Below are 17484 nucleotides of genomic sequence, written 5' to 3'. Positions count from 1 at the left end.
GCAGCAGCCCTTCTGACAACTGCCACCACTCATTAATCTTGACGAGTTTTCTGCTGAATATTCTTCCACAGGCTTTCAAACCGTTCACTAATTGCAATTAATCACTTACCGAAACAGATGTCAGGAACAATGGAATTGGGAAGTCTGGAGGCTTGATAAAGCTGTCAGAGGAGCGCGCTCGTGTGGCGGCGGGTGCCAAAAGGCGCTGGCAACACCTTCCCCCAGCCATGTGCTGGGGGGGGACACGGTGACCCTGTGCTCCCCGCATGGCATCTGTCCACCCCAGCAAGGGAAAACACACAGTGAAGGGATACAGGAGCTCTGCGTCGCCCAGGGGATGGGATGGGGACACGGGTACCAGGTTTTGGTGACAGGAGGTGATGGAGGCGGCTGTGCTGGGGATGCCACACCGCTACCCATGCCTGCAGGGCATCACCATGGACGCCATAGGTATGGCTTCACCCCGTGCCGGGCACCAGGGTGGCTAGGTCTCTCTGATCCATCGGGAATGCCACAAGGAGCCCCAGCGGGGCGTCACGTCCGCCGTGCCTCGCGCAGGCGACGGCACGTTCCCCATCCCTGCCAGACGCCGCTTTAGCACCAGCAGGGATCCAACAGCCTTTCCCGGCAGGCGCGCCACGCTGTTTACCCATCACACATGAAAGGTGCCGCGCTGACAGCTCCGGAGACGGGAGAGAGCTCCCAGAGACACTGATGAGGCCGAGGCCATCTGAGCGCCTCCACCTCCTGCCCCTTGGAGACCCCAAAGGCCACCCCATGGGTGACCCCACCAAGGGGGACATCCTTTGGGAACACCATTGAGGACAGGATAGGAAAGGGAAGGCTTTCCCAGTCCCCAGGGATGCTGCACAGCCCGAGGCCACCAAGCGCAATTAGCCCTGCGTCCAGCCAGGATGGGGACACCGCTGTTGGGGACGTGACACCATCCCAAAAGGCAGAGCCCAGGGGACCAGAGCATCCTTGCGGGGCTGACACGGTGCGAGCCAAGCCCGGGGCTTGTGACCGGCGCGGCCCCAACACATGTTACAATAAATATTCCGCACAGACACCGTTCCATATGTATGATCCGGTGGGGTGATGATTTTTCTACTGATCACTGGAAGTGACAGCTGTGCGGAGAGCACAAGAAACAAAGGCACCGACTGCTCTCCCCCGTTACACTCCGATAGCGACATGATGGTGTGACACAGAGCGGCGGCAGCTGGTGGCGCAGGGACCCACAACCGGGACGGGATGCCTGTTAGCAACGGGCACAAAGGGGTGGCCATGGGGATGGGGTGGAAAAGGGGATGGGGTGGCAATAGGGACAGGATGGCAATAGGAATGGGGTGGTAATAAGGATGGGGTGGCAATAGGAACAAGATGGCAATGGGAATGGGGTGGCAATAGAGGCAGGATGGCAATGTGAATGGGGTGGCCATGGGGATGCGGTGGAAATAATGATGGGGTGGCAATGGGGACAAGATGGCCATGGGGACAGGGTGGAAATAAAGATGGGGTGGCAATAGGGCCAGGATGGAAGTAAGGATAGGGTGGCAACAGGGACAGGATGGCAATGGGAATAGGGTGGCCATAGGAATGGGGTGAAAATAGTGATAGGGTGACCATGGGGCCACCCCATCCTTATTGCCATACTATCAGGAAATAAGGATGGGATGGTAATGGGTAGAGGGTGGCCATGGAGATGGAGTGGCAATGGAGACAGTGTAGAAGTAAGGATGGGGTGGCAATGGGGACGGGGTAGAAATAAGGATGGGGTGGCAATGGAGACAGGGTGGCCATGGGGACAGCTCCCATCATGCCTCTCGTGAGCATACAAGCACCCAGCCCTCATCCTGCCCCCAAAGCAGCCATGGGACAGCGTGCTGGGGAGCACGGGGCCATCGCAGAGCCCAGCCCAGGCATGGTCAATATTTGCATTTGATTTGCAAGCGTTTCCTCCCCGCAGGTACCAGTGGGGCCACGGCACGTACAGGAGGGAGAAGCTCCGGGTTCGGTTAATTATTAGCGAACATGCAAATTGCCCCTACATGAGATAACAATAAACACCGTGATTTCAGCGAGATAAACAATGCTTTAAATTTCCAGCAGCCTTTACTGGTGTAAAAATAAGCGTCCCTTATTTATTTAGCTCCTTTGAGAAACCGCATCAGTCCCCAAACACAGTCTTTTACTGTCAAGCTACAGTAGAAGCCTTTATAGGCGGCGAAGATCCTGACAGCTACCCCTAGCACAACCATCTTTTATTCATGCTCATAATATAAACTGTATTGCCTCGGAAACAAAAGGATTTAACTCGCTGATGGCCGGGTGGCAGCGGCCGAGCATAGGTCTCCAAAGGGGGCACGTGGCTGGGATGACTCTGCTCCAAATGGGGACATCCCATAGGGCCACCACCTTGTCCATGGACCAGCTTCAGGACAATCCCCACTGCGTTGGCACATCCAGGGCTCAAACACAGTCAAAATAGCAATCCCCGACCCCCAGCCTCGAGCCATTAGGCAAAGCCTCCTTGCTCTGCGGCTCTGAATCCCGCCCTGCCTACACAGAAACAGGCAGAGCAGCGGTTACAAGAGTGGTTTGTATTTAATAATGCAATTTATATTCCACTCTCAACATAAACTATTGTAAAGGCACACTAATGTAAAAATACATCTGGCTTGTCAATAGTTTATCTTCTGGATCTGCATCTAAATCCCTGGGCATTCTTGACTTATGGCTGCACCAGTGTCTAATGAATAAAAAGGTGCAAATTATAGGCCTTGCTTTAATGCTCATCATAAAATTAGATGATAGTTGCAAAAGCTGCATTCTCCTGCCCACAGTGCAGCAATGGTAAGCTATAAATAAAGTGTATTTAATGTATCCCAGCGCTGCGCAGAGCCAGGAAACAGTATGTTACTGCACAGCCTTCAATGGATCCGCCACAAGTTCAATGAAGTGATAACTGATCCATCATGTGAATTTATGTTAACTGTCTGCTCGCAAAGTCACGGCCCCAGCACTGTAAATAGCCGACAATCCTTCCAGCCCGGCCTGCCTGCCAATAAACCTGTCACCGGCAGCTTGGGAGCAGCCACCTTAGGACACCGCAGACAAACCATTACGCTCCTGGGTTTCCTCTTGGTTTCTCCATCCCTCGGTCCATGCGGCACATCGCCACCGTGCCTTGGTTTACACGCAGCCAACCCCGTGTGATGCTCTTCCACCTCCCCGGAGCTGTCACATCAGGGATGCGGGAAGCCCAGATGGGATCCGGGGGGCTGGCGGGCATGTAGGTGGGATGGCTCCTGCTCGGGTGACAGGCAAACGGTGGGAGGATGGAGGACAGGCTGGAAGCAGAGCTAGCTCCCTCTGATCCACTGCTGTGCTGGGATCAGGAACCAAGTGGGTACATGGAGGGGATGCATCACTGCTGGGTGGGGAAAGACTAAATGCACTATGGAAAGCATCCCCCTCTGGCAGAGATGTGTGTCCCAGAGCTGACACCCAGGATTATGTCCCTGGGAAGATGTTGCCCTGGGAAGGAGATGCCTCCAGGAAGATGTCCCAGCAAGCAGATATCTTTGGGAAGGAGATGCTCCCGGGAAGAAGAGATCCCTGGGAGGATGTCATCCCCATGAAGGAGATGTCCCTGCGAAGGTGTCATCCACAGGGAGGTATCCCAGGGACGAAGATGTTCCCGGGAAGGAGGTATCCCTCTTCCAAGCAGCGCAAAGCCAGCGGGATCCTCACCCCTCCATGTTCATGAAGGGACCCCAGCCAAAAGACACAGCCACCCATGGGGAGCGAGGTGGCAGCCAGGGAGGGCGCAGGGATACCGAGCCCACGGGAAGCAGCGTCTGCCATCACCCATCTCTCATTAACGTGGTGCTGAGCAGCCCCTAATAATAGCAACAGTAAATTCTCCTAACCAATTCGGGTCCATTTCTATAAATAATGTAGAATCTTTTTATTTACTGACAGGTTGTAAAAGTATCAGTGAGAATAATGCGAAATCAGGCGCTGCTGAATAATTCATGGCAGCAGCTCCGCTCTCCCCGTCCCCTGCGCTCCCCTGGCCCTGGCGTTTACACGACAGCACCTTGCGCCCGGGTTTATCTCATAAACCCCAGGACTAACGACCTGGCACTAATTCTTTATCAACCAGCGCTTCCACAGCGAGGGGAGGAGGGAGGGAAATAGAAAGGAATAAAAATAACCCTGGGTGCACCCTATAAAAGATGCATGGGCCCATGTGCGCGCCTCCGCACGGAGCCGGTGATCCCCGGCGCGTTTGGCAACTCCCACTAGTAATTCCCTACAGCCCTCCAAAAATTGGTATTCATTAGCATTGCCTGCAGCTCTGTGCTGGCATCCTGGCTGCTCCAGGGGTGGCACAACCCTGCTGGGACCTGGGGGCATCAATGAGATCTACAGGGAAGCAGGCAGGACCCATAGGGATGCAGGCAGGACCCACCAGGGATACAGGCAGGATGCTCGCTGTCCCCATGCCACCCCTGCGCCGCCGTCTTGGGCCATCAAAGGGCAGATGGGTTAAATTTAGGCAGAAAACCCAGATCACTGGAGCAGCTAATCCCTGTAACAACCTGATCCGGTGTCTCTCATCCCTCCTGCCACGCTGAGGGTGATGGAGATGGCGGGGACCCCCCTGCAGCATTCCCCCCCATCACCTCCCCAGAACAATACCTATCCACCGCTGTTTTGATGTGCGGCACAAAGCCGGGAGAGCTTTCCATGTAACATGATAAAAGCAAGTCCCCAGCCAGCACAATTATTTGATAATTCTCCCTTAACACCCATCAAATTAAAGCAATGTCCAAGGGCTGCCTGAAGTGGCACTGATAGGTATTAAACTTTAATGAGATTTAATGGCACTGCCCTACTTTTTAAGCGCTCGGGCCTACATTTATGAACATTTAATTTCCCGGGCCCTGACCTCTTTTTTCCCCCCCTCTTTTCCCTGCGGCCCCCCTGCCCGCACAGCTGGTTTCTGTTAGCGCTGGCAGCCGGCCCCGACCCGGGATGCTCAGGATGCTCGGACGGCCCCGAGCCGATGGAAATCTCCAGAGATGAGATGTTGACTCTAGAGATGGAGCGGGGAGCCCGCAGGAGAAGCGGGGGCAGATGCAATTCACCAGCGGCCAAAGCTATGGAATGACTTAATTAACGGGCTTCCGATGTGACACCATGGGTCGGGCTGGTTTGAGGGTTCTCACTATGATGCTCCATTGCACAGCCCCTGCTGCAAACCCAATGCGCCGGGGCAGATTTGGGGGTGAGACCCCTCAAAGTACCAAATGCAGCTCCGAGGCTCCAGTTTGCTGCTGCCCTCTAGTGTGTATGGGACAAGCCAGACCCCTCTGTCACTTGTCACCCGCTCGTGTCCCATAGGCTACTCGGCCACGGAGGATGCTCTGTCTCAAGTGGGGATGGCTGCTAAGAGCTCAGAGCTAAGACAACCAGGGTACCAGAGAGCATCACCCCTGCCTGGAGCTCGACCAGATCCCTAAAACCCTGACAATGGGGCTGCAGGATCAGCACCAGGACACAGACCGGCATCAGTGAGCACCACACATCACCTCCTGCCCTGCAGCACGGCCCTGGTGGGATATGGGATGCCACGTTTCCATCCACACTGGGATGCAGGTCGGAATCAGCATCCTTCAAGAGGGACTGCTGGCCTGGGTGCCACCACAGGTGAGCCCAGGGTTAGGGAAACTGAGGCACACACCACTACGGCCAGATTCCATGCTGGGAATACCCCTCTCCCACCTCCCCAGCACCCACACTGACTGCAGGGAGGCCGGCAGCAGGAATGCAAAGGCAGGGCAATAAAAGGGAGCGTTATCAAGCCCCAGCAGAGCCGGCAGCCTGCGCGGTGAGCAGGAGGGAGGGAAAGGAAGAGAAAGAAGACAAAACCCCCACCCTTAACCCCGAGATCAGTTATCATTCAGGCTGCATCACGCATCCAGAAAGTGCAGACACAAAAATGTAATGTCATAACATTCGCAGTTCAATAACCTTTGCTTCACGAGACGGCTTGAACTGTCAGAGGAGCTGGAAGGTAAATATTTCAGTGCACAGGCACTGAATGCAAAGGCGTGGGGAGGGGGGGGGTCGGCCTCGTCTTCCCCAGCTCGCCTCGACACGTTCAAATATCCCCCACCATAAATCCCGGCCGGCGCTGGGGAAAGGCCGTGGAGCGGATAAAATACGAGCAGATATAAAGCCAGACACCTTTATTGTTCGGCAAAGGCTTCCAACAAGTTATGAACCCGCAGCTTGACCCTAACCCATCATCTTGTTATACGGCGGAAACAAAGCCAGTGCCGGGAGCCAGGGCTGGAAGGGGCAGGATGCGGGTGGGAAGGAGGAAAACCCATCCTGCCTTGTCCAGGAGGGATATTCGGGTGCGATTCAGCCCTCCCTGCACCCCGCATCTACCATGCTACAGCCTGATAGGAAGAGGCCCTGGCTGTCCTTTGGGAGCAGACCCGTGTTAGCCCCTTCCAAAGAGCCTCCCTGCCAGGTTACAGTGGTGCAGGATTCCTGTAGCCAGGGTTAACGGGAGCAGGACCCCACTAAATGCCACCGCAACACTGGGTTAATGGAGATGGCTGTGCCGAGCAGCGCAGGAGGAAGGAGATTGCACAGCCAGGGCGGGAGCAGGCAGGGAGCAATGTCTGCAGGAGCCAAGAGGGTGAGCAGAGATAACCCTCGATGTGGAAAACCCCCCTAACAGCGCTGGAAAACCTGGGAACAGGCTGTGCATCCAAGGGGGTTGGATGGCAGAGAGGGAAACACCATGTGCCTACAAGAGGGCTGCATGGCACAGTGGGAAACACCATATGCATCCGAGAGGGCTGCATAGAACAGCAGGAAATGCCATGTGCATCCAAAGGAGCCGCACAGCACAGGCAGCAGTGACGAGCAGCTTGCACAGCCCATAGAATCACAGCATGGTTTGGGTTGGAAAAGACCTTCGCATCACCCAGATCCAACCCCCTGCCATGGGTAAGGACGCTTCGCCCTAAACCATGTCAGCCAAGGCTCTGTCCAACCTGGCCTTGAACACCGGCAGGGATGGAGCATTCATCACTCCACGCACGGCACACAGTGCATGGCTCGCCAACAGCGCACCCACAACCATGGGACAACCACAGGCACCGCACTGCGCTGGCTGTGCACCCCAAACCCCGCACGGGGGAGGACGCAGCACCCCGGCTGCGTGTCCTAGGGCAGCGCCAAGCCCTGGCATCACCGCTACACCCCAGGGGGAGGCACAGAGGGGATGGATTCAACATGCAGCAACAGGCAGCATCGCTCCCTGCCCGAAACACCTGCTAACGCCGCGCTGGCACCGTGCGAGCGCCCGCGGCGAGCAGGAGGAGCGGCGGCGGCAGCGGGGAGCACGCCAGGGCCCGCAGCAAGAAGCGGCATGTCTGCAGCTTGGCAGCACAACAGAGAGCAGGTGACAAGCGCGCCGGCGGTCGCGTTATTACAGGAAGCGAGCACGCAAGCATCTGACGCCGCTGCGCCTCCAGAAACACACGCGCTTGACATTAACCCTCAACGCAGCGCAGGAGGGGGACCCCGGGATGGAACGTGGGACAGGGTGAGGGGTTCAAGGACGCCCCATCCCCGGCGGCATCGCGGTGCGATGAGCGAATCCCGACGGAGTACAAACACACACATGTGCGTGCACAAACAGTCCAGGGACAACAGAACTAGCGCCCGCTCCCGTGCTGACCCACTCCCTCTGACACAGCAATTAGAGGCAGGCATTAATATTTAAGGATTGCTGGCTCTGGAGAAGGGAAATCAAACAGAAACGCCGGTGTGCCGGTGTTAAGGTCCTGCTCCAGCAGCCTCAAACCTCGCTGCAGAAGGGGGGTCGTGTGCTGTGCACGCACCATTTGGGACACTGGGGTATCGATGCGATGAGGAGAACCCCTTCTTCTGGGCCACATCAGTGGTGAGCAAGCAGCAAACAAGTGGTAAGCAAGCAACGATGCTTTCAGCTCAGTGCGGATGGGGGGGGGCTTCAAAGGGACCCTGACCCCATGCTTTTGGGGGGGTCTCCAATCTCTCCCAGCCACAAAAGCACCCGCAGGAGGATGCTGGGATGGGGGGCACACACACATCCATGCAGCCTGGCCCCACCACCCCAGGAGTCACCCGTTGGCCCTGCAGGCACTAAGAGGCAGCGCCGGCACAGCAAAGAGGATTTACTGCTCAGCACAAGGGGCTTTGGAGGCAATAACTTTCCCTCCTCTTGACTTAAATGGATTTCAAACTTCAAAAAGCACAGAGGGGGCAGGCTGCCAAGCGGCTGCCCCCCCCCCCCCTCCAGGGGCCGACCCCGGGTTCTGGGGGGGGGCTGTGAGCCCAACGGCTAATGCAGATAAGGGCGATGGGGGCCGTGCTGCCTGCCCTCCCCTGCAGAAGGCCCTGTGATAAGGCGGTTGCTGTTATCACAGGGCTGGGGCGCGCTTCCTCCTGCACAGCGCGGTAACCGCCAGCGGCACCGGGCTGGGGGGACATGGGGACACCATGGGGGACACGGAGACACACACACATGGGGCGGCCCCGGGGCCCAGCAGCCAAAGCACGAGGCACGGCAAGGGCTATTTCAAGGGCAATCCCACTGGCAGCCTGCCCGGGTGGCTGCGCAGCGCCAAACACTGTCCCGGCGGCCCCTTCCTGGATGGGAGCTAAGGATAGGACCCCCCCGGGGCACCCCATCATGATGCGCTTGAGTAATGCTGGTGTATGGGGGTCTAGGATGGGTATTCCCACAAGGATGTGAAGGGAAGGGCAGGCAATGGCTGTTTTCCCCTGCCCACACTGTGACCACAAACCTTGCACCCAGGACTGGCATCAGTGCCAGGGCTTGGGGACGGAGGTGTGACCTATGGCACCGTACCCTATAGAGTGGGGTGGGAGCACCAGCACCTTGCACCCCAATAGAGCATCACCTTCCCAACCTCCTGGCTGCGACCAGACGCCAGGGTGAGGGGCAGCACCCCAGAGGGGAGCCAGAGGAAGGAACAGCAGAGCGCAGATTAAACCTAACGCTTCCCCCTTCCCTCCAGCTGCCCCCAACCTGCAGCCCTGCTCTGTCAGGAAGCCATCAACCACCCTGCGCCCCACAGCAACACCCCCCCCACACACCCCCCCCCCCGGCAGCCTGGCCCCCTTCCAAAGCCACTGTCTCCACTGTAATGCTCCCTTGCCCTGCAGCCAACACACAGACACACACACGCGTGCGCTCGCACCCGGCTCCCCCCTGCACACATGCCCCGGGCATGCACGCTCGTGCACGCACACACGTGCACAGGGCCCACGGGGACGTGCACACGCATGTGCACCCTGCAAGGGGGATGAGCATGGTCAGCGCCCGCTTGGGTTGTGCAACACAGGCGGATGGGGCCCCCCCCATACACACACGCACACACCCCGGTGCCGCCGTCACACCCAGCACCTCCTCACCGGTGCCAAGCGCACACGCAGCCCGGCGCACGCTCGCACACCCGCAAACCACACGGGCTCGCCCCGGTGCGCACGCGCGCGCTCGCAGGAAGAGACATGGGCTTCCCGCTGCCTTTTCCCTCCATTAACTCCCTCCGTGGATCCCAACGGGCACGCACGTGGCACCCCGGCACCCACCCCTGCGCCCCTTCGCCCTGGATCAGTGGTTGGAGGAGGAGGAAGAGAGCAGGGCACTCGCCCTCGCTGCTCCAAGGGCTGGCGATGGGTTGTCCCCAAGGGTTTGGGGACAGCAGCAGGGCGCTGCCAAAGGCTCCACCATGCAAAGTAGTGCGTTGGACAAGGTGAACCAGCAGGCCCCAGGGCGAAGGGCAAGGCAGGCAGTGCAGGCAGGGGTGGAAGAGCCGGGATGGGGCACAGCAATAAACACGGCGGCAGACGATGGGCCGGGAGAGACGCCGAGGCTGCGGCATCACCCTGATGCGGTGCCAGGGGGATGCATCTCTGGGCTTGGGGAGCAACACGGACCCTTCTGGGTATCCAGGAGCATGGGTTAATACAAAAGCTGCCTGCTCAGGGGGAGCGGTGTGTGGGTAAACTGAGGCACAGCCCGGCGGGGCTTGGCTTGGGATGTGTACCATGCCAAGGGCACTGCTGAGCCCCCCGTGCCCCAGTGCCCTGCCAGCCCATGGGATGGGCTCCCCTCCATATCACAACCCAGAGGGTGCTGGTGGCAGTGTGGAACACAGGGATCAAGCAGCTCAACACCAGACCCTAAGTCTGCAGTACCCAGTGGGTCTCATCTCCCACTGCTGGATCCCAGCTCCAGAGGAACCACCATCCTCACACCGTGGGGCCCCACAACCACCACACAATGAGGAACCCCATCCTAAGGTGACCTCTATCCCCACACAACCGTGTCCCCCAACCCCAGGGCGACCTTCACCCTTCCCACAATGGGTCCCCCAAACCAAAGGCTACCCCCATAGCACACACTGCAGGGTCCCCCAAGCTCAGGGTGACCTCCATCTCCTAAACAACAGCGTTGCTCAAGCCCGGGGTGACCTCAGCCCCCTAAGCCAAGGGGAGCCCCAACTTCAGGGTGACCTCAGTCCCCCAGACAATGAGATCCCCAGGCCCAGGGTGACCTTGTCCCTTACACCATAGCCTCCCCCCCCCAGCTCCGTGCCCAGGGTGATCTCTGCCCCACACACAACAGGACACCCCAATTCCAGGGTGACCTCCATCCCCACACCATGGGGTCTCCCAAACCCAGCACGACCTCCATCCACTACACCATGGGGGCCCTCACCTCCAGGGTCACCTCCATCCCTCCACCACGGAGTCCCCAAGCCCCGGGGGGGTGACCTCTGCCCCCCATATAAAACCCTCCCAACCAGCAACAGAAGCAAAGGCGCTGAGCTGGAGCCTGCGGGCAGCCCATCAGCCCCATCGCACCCCCCAAGCACAGCCCCACCACCGCAGCCCCCGCAACCGGGGGGCGACCCCCGCTGCCCCCCCCCCCCCTTCTCCTCCTCTCCCGGGATGGGGGTACCGGTGATGGGGGGGGGGGGGTCAGCACTCACCCGCGGGCCGCGCCGTCCAGCGGGGGCTGCGCTCGTCCATGGGCAGAGCGGTGCAGGGCGCGGAGCCGAGCCGAGCCGAGCCTAACCCCGCCGCTTCCTGCTTCCCTCGGCGCCCGCCCGCCGCCCCGGGAGCCGCACGGCTGGAGCGTGACTCACCGGGGGCCGGGCCGGGCAGGGCAGGGCCCCGACGGGGCGGGAGTGGGGGGGACGGGCGGTTGGTACCGTCCCCATAATGGGAGGGAGCAAGGGGGGGGACGGGACCTATAAGGGATGATGGGGAAGGAAAGGGAGGACCCCACCAGAGTGGGGGTTGTGGTGCACCGAGAGTGGGGGAACCCCTCCCTACGGGGTGGGGGTGAAGCAATGGAGCAAGGGAAAGTGTTGCCAAGAACTGGGGCGATGGGGTGACAGCGCTGACCACAACACACAGGAATCCCTTCACAGTGAAGAGGTGGGGGTGTCTGTGTCAGGCGCCCCCCGCCGTGGGGGGTTAAGAGACTATGGTGGCATCTGGCCCTTTGATGCCCACCCCAAACATCCTTGACACTCCAAATAGGGTTTGGGACACAGGGTCCTGGTGTCTGAACCCCAATCCTTAGTCCAGACCCTGAGGAGATTAAGGGGGGACAGTCCTCTCCATGCACCTCAATGCCCCACGCACCCCCTGCACGGGGAATGGTCAGGAATGTCCCATCCGGTGTGGAATGTGGTGGTCACCCCTGTGTCACCCCACCATCACCCAATGGGCTCCGGGTTTGGATCCACCAGTGAAACAAGCAGGGTAGGGCTCAGCCCAGCTGCAAGCAGAGGAGGTTGCCAACCATAAGGCCATAAGGTGGCCATAAGAATCCATCCCATGTGCCGGACAGGCTCCAACACGCTGGACCCCAACCATCCCCAGGCAGAGGGGAGGAATGTGATCCTGGCGCTGCTGGCCATGAACTTGCATCTCCGTGGGAGGAGATGCAGCCACAACAGGGACACCCAGGCATTCCCAAGCAAGCTGCCACTCACATCAACACACAAACCCACCCGTCCCAGCCCCTTCCCAGCTCACCCTCACCTCTCCATCTTCCTCCTCCTCTTCCTCCAACAGCCTCCCGCAGCCCTCCCTGCCGTCAGCGTGTTTTCTCCCCCCCACTCCATCTCCCTTTTCCCGTTCTATTTTAAATTTTTATTGCATTCTTTTTAAGGAATACGGAGGAACAAATGCCCTTATCAGCAATTCTCACAAGGTATAAAGAGACGCTTTTATCTCCCTGCCTTTACTAATCTAGAGCGAGCCAATGCCTGTTAATTTTTTAATTTTCCTAGTGAATGCATTTGTGGCTTTGTCAGCATCCGCACGCACGCTTCCCCTCCGCATCCCAGCCCGCTGACCCCGGCATGGGACCGCCGCCGTGCATGGTAAGCGTGGCTCATGGTTTTTGCAACCACGAAGGCGTTTGTGGGCCGGTTCATCCTTGTGTGTCACGCAAGGCTCGCAGGGACACCCTGGGATGTGCACCCAATATAGAGTGGTACCCAAGGGATGACTGCCCTGCTCTGCCTGGCCATAGCACAGGCAGGAAGTGAGGAAGGGGCGATGCAAGAGCGGGTCTCCATCCTCAGCATGGGGATGGATTCCTGCGCCCAAACCATCACCATCACCCGCTCCGATGAGGTCCCTATGGGGGACAAGGAGGGTTTCACCCCCGTCCCCCCTCCCAGGGAAGGAAGGGCAGGCACAGGCTGCTTGCACACCAGGGCTGGGAGCGCCGGCAGCCGGCCGCGGTGCGCAGATGAGATGTGGCAGGCGTGTAACAAGCCATTAGTCACTGTCACCTTTGCCCGGCAGCCACTGGCAGGGTAATAAATCCCGAGCTGACTCCGGCAGGCCCGTTCCAGGCCACGGCTCCCAGCTTGCCTCCGCGACTCTGTGAGCAGCTTGCAAATGCATCCCGGCCCCCTGACCCCCATCTCCCCTGCAGGAGGGGGGTACGGGACACACAGCGGGGTCCCAAACCCTGTGGGGCTGATCCATGGTCATCACAAGGCACCGTGTCCCCAAGTAGCGCCCTTCCTTATGGACACAGGGAGTCACAGATCACCCCACTCATGCACGCCCCAGTTCCTTGCACGCCCTGGTTCCCTGCACGCCCCAGCTCCCTGCCCGCTGCACCTTGCGGTTCCGGCTCTCCCCAGCCCAACGCCAGATCTGGCCGCGGCGGTTGGTGCCGGATCAAAGCAGCCTGGCGTGGCACGGCACGGCACGGCGCGCCCGCCGGGAAGGGCTGGCAAACAAGCCGGTCCGGGGAGGCAGCAGGCGGGAAGCACGCATGATACCTCTCCCAAAAAATGCTGCCGCTCCTGACGGACGGGGCGGCCGAGTCCCGGGAGCCGCGGCACAGCCCAGCCTTGGGGCCACCCCCCCAGCTCCCCACTGTGGCCAGCCCAGCACCGCGGCTGTCCCCAGTACCCATGGCCTGACTCACAGCCCCGGGGGTGATGGGCAAGGACGGAGGTGCTGTCAGGGTCACCTCCCTCATAGGGGTTTTGGAGCCCCGAACCATGGCACTGCACAGCGGGAATGATGTGCACCAAGGGACAGCCCTCAGGAATGACATCCCCGCAACCCCCAGCATCACCTACTTGTGGTTCCGACGTCGATGCCCTCCGCATCCAAAGCCGTCCGCTGGCCGATGTCCAGGGCAGTGCCACCACCGGTCCCTGGGCTCTCCCCAGCGCTGCTCACCCGGTGCCGGGGCTCACCAGACACAGGTTTGATGGTGACTGTCTCAAGGGACGATGAGGATGCCTGGAACAGAAGCAAGACAGAGACTGAGCGCCTTTCCCTTCCCTTGGGGGGCACGGGGACGGGGGGACCGTGGAGCACAGACACAAGATGCTTTTGTTTTGCTGCCGGCCGGTGCACGTGGCCAGCGCAGGGAGCCGCACGCCAGCCCGCGCCGCAGGGCTACAGCTGGATCCGGCCGGTGGCTCCCAGACAAGAAAGGCTGGAGCAGGGAAGGGAGAGGACATGAATCAAAGCGGCGTCCCCTCGCTCGCCGGCAGCAGCTGGCCGGTTAGGCAGCTCCTGATTACTCAACTGGGCAGTGTTTATACTCCAGATCAACACCACCCCCCCTTCCATTGCCTTCCCTGCTGGGAGAGGGGAGGAAAAACGTGCCGCAGGGATGGGGATGATGTTGGCACCGCTTTGAGGTCGGGTTAGGGACGGTCCCCAGCGCCCTGACCCCCCGGGTGCTGCTGTGGTTTTGTGTTTAGCTGTAGCTGTCACCGCACAGGTACACAGCGTGGGCTGTCACCTTTAATAAACCAACAATCAGCATCCCAGCATCACGGTGCTGCTCTGGGACAGGCACAGGGAGAAGCCTGCCCCAGGCATAGCAGGAAGAGGGTGACCTCCCCTCCTACCACAGGGGACATCGATAGGATATGCCACGCTCCTGATTGCAGGGCATTAGCACCAGGGCTGCAGCACGGTAAGGATTTTATGTTGATCCCGTTTTCCTTTGGGATTAGTCCTCTAAATGCGGAGAGCCGAGGCGAGATGGATGGTAGGTGCGTTTTGTGCTGGGAAGCCCTTTAGACTCAATGAGCCACGCACAAGAGCGGACGTATAAATTTGCCATTTGCTTCCTGGAAAGGTTTAATTTATGGAGTCCATATGGCAGCGCCGCACAACCGCGAGCGCTCAGCACATCCCGCGAGTCCTCGAGTGCCACCAGGTCCCAGCTCCAACTGGCGAGGTGCCACCAGCTGCCCCGGACATGGCAGGATGCTCTTCTCTTCCTCAGTGATTAACACAAGGGGACAGCAAGCAGGGGACGAGCAAAGGGACCAGTCCCCATCCCCAAATGCTTAGCGTGGCATCCTTGGAGATGGCAGGGTCCCAGTGGGAATGCCATGCCAGCGCTCCTCCTCCAAGAGTGATGCCACCTGCAGCAGCAGGCAGCAATCCCCTACCTGTGGGCATGGGAAAGGGCTGGGGCACACTTTGATACCCAGAGCAGCTAATCATTAATTAGCGCTAATCATCCCCCGTCATGCACCACGGCAGCATTGGGCAAGTCAGCAAGCAATGGGGTTGTGGTGGGGAAGGTGGATTTTGGCTCCCCATGGAGACCCACAGCGCCCCAGGCCCCAACCCACCCGTCAGCCCCATGGCGGTGGCCCCCTGTTTTCCTTCTGGGGGATGCTGAGATGGGTCCTACCGGCCCAAGGAGCAGCCAGGATCCATCCCCCCTCCGTGTTTGTATCCACCAGGAACCCCCCAGGCAGCAGCCGGAGCCAGCACTGAGCACCGGCCACCTCCTTGCTTTAACTTCATCCCGCGCTATCTGTCAGCAAATCATCCCCGGTTACACAGATAAGGAATAATTGATGCAAAGGAGCCATCTGTTTGCGAACACGGAATATCTGCTCAATTAAGAGGGATCTGTCCACCCAGATAAAGCATCGCAGCAGCCTCTCAGAGCCGGGGGGGGGTGTCTTCTTCCCCAACCTCGTCCTCAAAGACTCACCCCCAATTAGAGGTGAGTGGGTTGATTTGGGTGCTAATTTGCTAAGCAGCAACCCGAAGGGCTCGGGCAGAGGCCAGGAGGGAAGGGTGCTCTGCCACCAAGCACTGGAATTGAATGGGAGGGACAGCAGCACCCCAGTGTCCCACTGTGGTGATGCTCAGCCCATCCCGGGCTGATGCATCCCCATGGATGGAGAGAGGGGACAAGGAAATGTGCCTGGGAATGGCACTGAGCTGAGGCCATCCTGCTCATTGCATGGTGGCTGCCTGCCTGCAGAGACACACACAGGGAGCCTGCACACAGGCAGAAGCACTGTAGGCAGAAGGACAAGCCTACAACAGCTCACAGCACACATCGGCATGCACAGCCTTGGCAGGGACCAGGGCCACAGGGCACAGCCCCGGGCAGCATCCAGGGTGCAGCAAGGTGACATCAATGTGACATCGCTCTGTGCTGTTATTAACAGGGGAAAATGAGCTGGCATGCAGGTCAGGATGGCAACACAGGGGAGATGAGCAGGGAGGGCAGGGCAGCTCCAGAGGTGACAAAAACAAGGGAGAAAAGGATCCAACCAGAGCTGCCCCACAGCATGGCGTTCCCTCCAACCCCACTGTGTGGCATCTGCCTCTGTCTACCCCATCAGGCCCTTAGTATGAAGGATGTAAAGCTCGAGCTGGGTCAGGACACAGATGGCGGCCTTAAGGGACAGGCATAGAGGCGCTGCCAGACCGTGTGTCACCCGTGCCCCCTGTCACTGGCACAGCAACACCACGGCGCCCCATGTGCCCTCGGCTCGGTGCCCAGGGCAGCAGCTTGCAGTCAGGGGACACGATGGCAGCAAGGGCAGGGAACGGTGTCCCCAGGTGTGTCCTTTCCTGCCAAGGGCACATTCCTTCTGCTCCCATCACTGGGAGAATACCTGCTGTGGAACTCAGCTTGGCTCTCCCCCCTGGCCCTGGCTTTGGGACGGTGGTGACGGAGCAGGAAAGCAAAGGGCTGTGGCAGCTCTCTGGTGAGGGATCCGGCACGCAGGCAGCCACACCAGCATGTTTCCTGTGCCTTCGGGACACCAGAAAACACGCTTCCCCATTCCACCTCCCCTGCGCTTCGCCTGACGCTGGGGCAGGCTGCAGCGTGCGCAGCAGAGGTGCTGCCCATGGGGATGCTGCCCACAGGGATGCTGCCCACAGGGATGTTGCCAGTGACAAAGCCCCCTCTGCTCCAGCAGCATCATGCGCGTGCAGCCCAAACCTCCACCCTTCCAGGCGGCAGCACCCTGGAAAACCCCCAAGCTGCCGGCAGCCAGGCACTGAAATGGATGCGGTCATGGTTCTTCACCTCTTGGCTGGCATCACCCCAGCAAGCACCGGCACAGCTGCACCAAGCGATGGGTTTTGGCACAGCCACACCTCCCATACACAAGCAAGGGATGAGGTGGGGAGGGTGTTCAGCACAGAGGGGCCGCATCCTGCACCTCAGGGGCATGCAGAGAGCCTCAGTACGAGGGCAGAAGCACACTCCAGCACCCAGCTGCAAGGCTTGTGCGGGGATGAACCATCCCTGCCTTCCAACCCCAGCATTCCCCAGGCCTCTGAGGCAGCACTTGAAATAAAAGGTGGTTTTGGAGTGCTTTGGGCTGCAGGGAGCAGGCTCCCCCCGGCTCCCTTTGTTGCTGAGGCCACCGAGCCCCCTGGCTCCCGCTGGGGCTTTATCACCACCACCGCAGGCACAGCGCCTGCTGTGTGTTCACCCAAGTGCTTTCAGCTGCTCTTCCCTTCAGGAATCCTTTGCTTTCCTCCTCCTCCTCCTCCAGGTGGCCTGAATCCAGAGGGTTTTCCCCCAAAAAGCAGGCTGTTCCC

At 59.5% G+C, this 17484-nt stretch overlaps 1 protein-coding gene across 4 annotated transcripts in view; it reads right to left on the bottom strand.

Annotated features, from left to right (window-relative positions):
* GSE1 (Gse1 coiled-coil protein) overlaps positions 1–17484 on the bottom strand; it is a 98784-nt gene that overhangs the window by 51107 nt on the left and 30193 nt on the right. For 3 of the 4 annotated variants that reach the window (XM_065661491.1, XM_065661492.1, XM_065661495.1), the window contains exon 2: positions 13731–13896. In XM_065661491.1, the coding sequence (XP_065517563.1) occupies positions 13731–13896 (166 nt within the window). Of the gene's footprint in view, positions 1–11099; positions 11227–13730; positions 13897–17484 lie in introns of those variants that run through there. The other variant, XM_065661493.1, reaches the window with a different exon arrangement.

This window comes from Lathamus discolor, chromosome Z, assembly GCF_037157495.1.
Source record: "Lathamus discolor isolate bLatDis1 chromosome Z, bLatDis1.hap1, whole genome shotgun sequence".
Classification (NCBI taxonomy): Eukaryota; Metazoa; Chordata; class Aves; order Psittaciformes; family Psittacidae; genus Lathamus; species Lathamus discolor.
The sequence above is the reverse complement of the archived record's forward strand: the minus strand, read 5'-3'. Positions and strand labels throughout refer to the sequence as shown.